Raw genomic sequence first — 6,000 nt, 5'->3', positions numbered from 1 at the left:
TTGTACTTTGTATATTATATAATATCAATTGAGATATAATAAAAATTTGGGTCAGAAGTTACTCTAGATAAACAAAGTACCACAAGCAGAAATATGATAAGAGAAAAGCCGGAGTCCTATGGTCAGACTTTTCTCAATGTTTAGATCCTGTTACATTTCTTATAATTCTAGTTCTGTGAGTCAGTGGGTTCCTCATCTCTTAATACAGTCCAGGTGACATTATTGGACCTATGGAAAGTTTTCCCTCTAATTGCTTTTCACATTGACCCCCTAATTGTAGTATCCAGTTCATGTTTTGTTTTCCATAACTTCTGACACAAGTTCATAATTAAAATGTTTTAATGACCCCCTTTGGGATTTGTCCATATAACATAAATCTCTAGAGCCCTAAAGACCAAGATTACATAATGGTGTCCACTTTAGCAAGAGGTTTATGTTCTAATTTGTCTTTTTCTATAAATTTTAGGATTCCATGACTACAGAACTGTACAGCCAGAAGGCAAGTACCTGTATCTGAATTTTATTAAACTGAAAATCTTTCCTATCTTTCATATTATATCGATTACATAAATCAAACTGAAATTTAAAAGAATTTAAGATTGATAGGCCTTGCCAAAATTAACTGTCAAGTTATTGGACTTTTGTTCACAAATTTTTTCAACAAGTACTCACTTTATGGAAAATACATTTGAGCATAAAATCTGAAGTTAATTTTTCTTGTAAAATAAGTTCATCAATACAAAGTTACCTTTAATAAAATCTGGTATTATTCGATGTCATAGCAAATCATCATTGCCTTGAAAACATGAAATAAAGTAGAAATTTTACTTAAAAGAGATATCAATGTGTGAGAAATAATGCACTTACTATCTGGTGAATATAACTGTAGCCCCTCCATACATTACAGTAAAAATAAATTAAAAAATGTAATTTTTAAAAATCCCCACTTTTTTGTGGTAGATGTCCTAGAGTCTGTGACACAGTCCAGTGTGACATAAATTGGCCAAAGGATTTGTAGCTATATGGGGAAGCTAACCTTCCAATTAGTAAGCTTGCTTAAATATTCTGAGCAAACATTCATTTCCAGTTTAAAAAATGCAATTTTTAATGTAAAAAAGTTTTACTTAAAATTATTTAAACTGTTAAGTAAAGATTAAGTTGTAGCCAGATGCTAGTGGCTCATGTTTGTAATCTTACTCAGGAGGCTAATATCTGAGGATTGACGTTCAAAGCTAACCCAGGCAAAAAAATGACTCATGAGATTGTTATCTTTTTTTGCCAGTTGTTTTTTCATCTACAGTAATTGTTTCTTTCTATCTAAGTTGATGTCTAGTCAAGGCTCATCTGAATGCATGCATTTTATGAGTCTATGTTTCTAAATTGATGAGTTACTATATTTCCAAAAAGTGGCTTATTATTATTTTATAGATAATATTAACTGAAGGGAAACCTAGGTAATAAGAAGCTTGAAAGAATTCAGGAAATATAGGCAGAAGTCAAATAACTGACAATCAACCTAAGTAGAATATGATCTCTTTGCCTTCATTTGAACAGATTAGATCCTTAGAAGGTTTCTTTTGTTGGCACGGGAGGAGGAGACCTCCTTTTACTAAATAAATTCTCTATAAACTTTAATCTTATTCATTTTTTTCTCTTGGTACTTTAGAGACATTCATTTGTTTGCAAGTACTCTACTACATAGTCATGTACTTTTGCATTAAGTTATTACTCAGTTTGAATCTCCCATTATTTTGTCTATGATCAGCTTCAAAGCATAATCCTTCTACTTATCACTCTGAAATAGCTTGGCTTACAGATATGAAACACCAGAATGATATTGAAATGGAGTCTCAAATATTTACTTTGGCTACTCGTCTGATCGCAGACTATAATTCTCATTATCCTCATTATCTCTGTCTAATACATAGCTGGGATTCCAGGCAGGAGCCGTTATTAACATATCTGACTCCATTCAATGAGAGATTAACTATTACTTTGCAGATTTATTTTCTTCTAACGATTTTTATTTATAACATTAATGTCTCAGGTATAACTTATTTTCCGTGACTGAGTATAAAAAATGAGAATGAAATGGTATAGTAACTGAAGAAAGCAATGCCATCAAACTAAGGGTTAAGATGTAAGACCAGGCAATTACAATCTGGAAAATTTACAACTGAATGACTGTTCCAAGATTTGAACTGGGGGGGGCATAATATATATATATTATGTATATATTATATATTACATATATTAATATATATTGTCTGTTGAGAAAGTAATTTCTTTCAGCTATTCAGTGCAGTTATATTTGGACTGGGTAGATGATTTGTATTTTTATTCAGTGTGATATAGCTCTATCTTAATGTTACTATTATGTGTTGTTTACCTTTTCCATCTAGGTAGAACCAGTCAAATGGATGAAAACATTACAGAAGTGGTAAAAGAGTTTGTTCTGGCAGGCTTCTCACAGGTATCATCTGTTGAGGCAGGGCTATTTGTATTATTCCTTATTTTCTATGTATTGACTTGGGTAGGCAATGTCCTCATCATGGTCACAGTGACTTTGGATAACTACCTAAATTCATCACCTATGTATTTCCTTCTTGGCAATCTCTCTTTCCTGGATCTATGCTATTCAACAGTAACTACCCCCAAACTTCTGTCTGACTTCCTTAATAAGGAAAAAATCATTCCTTATGGCCAGTGCATTGTGCAGCTGTTCTTCTTACATTTCGTAGGGGCAGCTGAAATGTTCCTGCTCACTGTGATGGCCTATGACCGCTATGTTGCAATCTGTTGTCCTCTGCACTATACCACTGTCATGAGTCGAGGACTGTGCTACATATTGGTAACTGCCTCATGGATGGGAGGATTTGTGCATTCTACTGTCCAGACTATTCTTACTATCCATCTCCCCTTTTGTGGGCCAAACCATGTGGACAATTTCTTTTGTGATGTGCCCCCTGTCATCAAACTTGCCTGTGCAGACACATTTGTTATTGAATTGCTCATGGTTTCTAATAGTGGATTGATATCTACCAGCTCCTTTGTGGTGCTAGTGTCCTCATACACCACTATCCTAGTTAAGATTCGCACCAAGAAGGGTAGACTCAAGGCCCTCTCCACCTGTGCTTCCCACCTCATGGTGGTGACACTTTTCTTTGGACCCTGCATTTTCATCTATGGTCGTCCTTTCTCTACATTTTCTGTGGACAAGATGGTGTCAGTACTATACAATGTTATCACTCCCATGCTAAACCCTCTCATCTACACCCTGAGAAATAAGGAGGTTAAGTCATCCATGAAGAAGCTGTGGGACAGGAGTGGAAGTAGGAAAACGTAAAAACCTTGAGATATTGAAATGAGGTTTTGATAGCAGAGACTCTGAGTCTATATGACAGTTCTTGAAGAATGAGTAAGGAGATCCTCAGCAAAATGATTTAATTTCCATCGATGAAACAGCTATATTAAATCACAATACTTTTACAATACAATTTTTAGAGGTCTAGGTTTATAATTAAACTGTGTTGTAGTATAGTTGTTTTATCCTTTGTTGTGTTTGGGGAGTGTCATTTTGGCATTTGAACTCAGGGTCTACAAACCAAATTTGCTAGGCAGGTGCTCCACCTTTTGAATTATGCCTCTGATGATTTGTCATATGGTTATTTGCAATGTAAAGTCTTGCTCTTTGATTAGAATATCCTAGACAATGGTCCTCCTATTTGTACTTCCCACCATGGCTGGAATAACAGTGTCACCATGCTCAGCTTTGGCTGTGCATAAAGTAATTCCATAACCATTTACCCAGACTGGTATAGAATCAGTCCTTACATATATCTGGCATATATTATGTATAGTAGGCATGCCACTGTATCCAGGTATTGGTTGAGATGGAGACTCATAAATGCTTTTATTCTGGTATGATTTCAACTGTAGTCATCCCAGTTTCAGCTTCTTGAGTAGCTAGTATTAAAGATGTGATCCACTGTACCCCGCTCTGATTTCATCACTGAACAATTTGTTTTCTGTTGAATTACAACCTGCCATTGTATGTATTCTTCTGATCAAATTTTATTCCATCTTCACTGTCTGTCTAATCAATGTGTCTGTGCAGGGTGGCATAAACTGCTGTGTTCAGGATCCCATCAACCTCTCCTTTACATTTTTTTTTTCAAATTTAACTCATTCTAACTGGATGTTCATAGTCAATTGAATGCAATGTTTTCTTACCCTTACTTAATGTGTAGAAAGATATTAGTTAGATAAAACAAATTAGACTTATGTGTTTGTATTATAGTGATTTATACTTTTATCCATTTCTTCCTGTCAGTACACTACTAGCTATCGTCTACTTGATAACTGAGAGAACAAATGTCTAAGACTGTGAATTACTATACCCCTCTGGGAATCTATGAATTCTGAGCAATGAGGTCTAATAAAGAGAATTGGAATGCCATTTTCTGACTCTTAGAAAGCTGAGAGTGGCCTGAGAAAGATCAATTGCCCCTAGCATTACAGGGATTCTTGTGAGTTAATTAGAATCCAGATTTTCTTGGACTTTGGAGTTAGATAAAAGCATATACAAATTGTTGTTATTTGCTGCTGTCTCTGCTTCCTAAGATAGGGAAGTTATACATCCTAGAGTTGTTTCACATGCTGGTATCTGCAATTTCAGAAAAATATTGCTACCTTACATTCTGCAAGGACTCCCCTGTCCCAAAATTAATAAAGACCTTGTTAAAGAGACTTTGGGGGATCTGTGCTGGCAAGAGCCCCTGGTGCTCCAAAACCAGTTTCAGGGTCTTGTTTGCATTAGAGCCTTATTCCTCGTCTCAGTGGGTTTAGATGCTCAGGGTGGGTTAAGATGCTTATGGTGGATTACAACACCAAGTGAATCTAGAAAATTTTTCCAAATATTAAAAACATAGTTTCCTTACCTATTGAATGAGAATTATGTTACATCTCAGTGACATAAGAATGGAAAAATTCAACAGGCATGAATACCTTTATCTTAGTATCTGGCTCATAACAGGATTCAGTAATTACATATTTTTTTAAATTGACTGTTCTGTTTTACAGAGGGACATAGATAATGAATTCTATCAGTAATAAAACAAACATCGCCACATCCCCTTAATAGACTAGCCATTTGCTGTGTGTCTATAGTCTGTGGCGGATATCGTAACGTGTATGGAAATGAGCTTGTGATAGTTTCATCTTTTCAATTAATGTAAAGAATTCATATAAAGATCATTATTTTTTGAGAATGTCTTTTTACTTTTCTATTTCTCATTTTTAATTTTATTGTCAGGTTGATGTATAGAGAGGTTATAGTTACATTTGTAAGGTAGTGAGTACATTACTTCTCAAACATTGTTACCCCTTCCCATGTTTTTCTCCAATTTAATGTCATTATTATTTTATTACAGGCTGGCTTACTGCTGTTTCTTAAAAAGACAGGAAAATTAAATGATTATGACAAATTTATGATAGTATTGAAACAAAAAAATAAGAATGTAAAATGTAAAATGAACTGTGAAGTGTTTTTAATTTACACCTATTTTAGGCAGTATGAGAAATTCCATTTACTAGTTTGTATGACAACCAATGTCAGAATGTAGAATGTTTGGTAAGTTTATTAAAATTTGAGATTTGTTTTTATTATCTCTGTACTTCAAAATATAATAAAATGCTTAAAATAAAATGAATTAAAGACAGGGGCAAATGTGAGTCTCTCTTGAATAATTGCAGGATTATTTTTGAAGAATAATTTCAAAGCTGTTTTTGTTTTCCATATCAGAAGCAAAATGTAATTTTTGATTAAACATCAGAAACTTTAAAAGATGCTACAAAAGCAAGAATTCATCACTCAAACTTTTAAATAAATAACTGGCTGGAAGCTAGTAGTTTGTGCCTGTAATCCTAGCATTCCCAGTCTCTGAGATCTGGAGATCATGGATTGAAGGCAATTCAAGAAGAAAAGCCCAGGATACTCTT

The 6,000-nt window shown here is 34.2% G+C and overlaps 1 protein-coding gene across 1 annotated transcript; it reads left to right on the top strand.

Annotated features, from left to right (window-relative positions):
* Positions 1-2,416: 2,416 nt before the first annotated feature.
* Positions 2,417-3,346, top strand: LOC150066384 (olfactory receptor 4Q2). Its single transcript, XM_090352753.1, has one exon. It carries the CDS (start codon positions 2,417-2,419, stop codon positions 3,344-3,346), a length of 930 nt encoding a protein of 309 aa, XP_090208879.1.
* The last annotated feature ends 2,654 nt before the right edge of the window (positions 3,347-6,000 follow it).

Source organism: Megascapheus bottae, chromosome 2, assembly GCF_031878675.1.
Source record: "Megascapheus bottae isolate mThoBot1 chromosome 2, mThoBot2.hap1, whole genome shotgun sequence".
Lineage (NCBI taxonomy): Eukaryota > Metazoa > Chordata > Mammalia > Rodentia > Geomyidae > Megascapheus > Megascapheus bottae.
This window is presented reverse-complemented; position numbering and strand designations above follow the sequence as displayed.

Bases quoted from the DNA above. Each gene is read 5' to 3' on its own strand.
- LOC150066384 (XM_090352753.1), top strand. From the start codon at position 2,417: ATGGATGAAAACATTACAGAAGTGGTAAAAGAGTTTGTTCTGGCAGGC.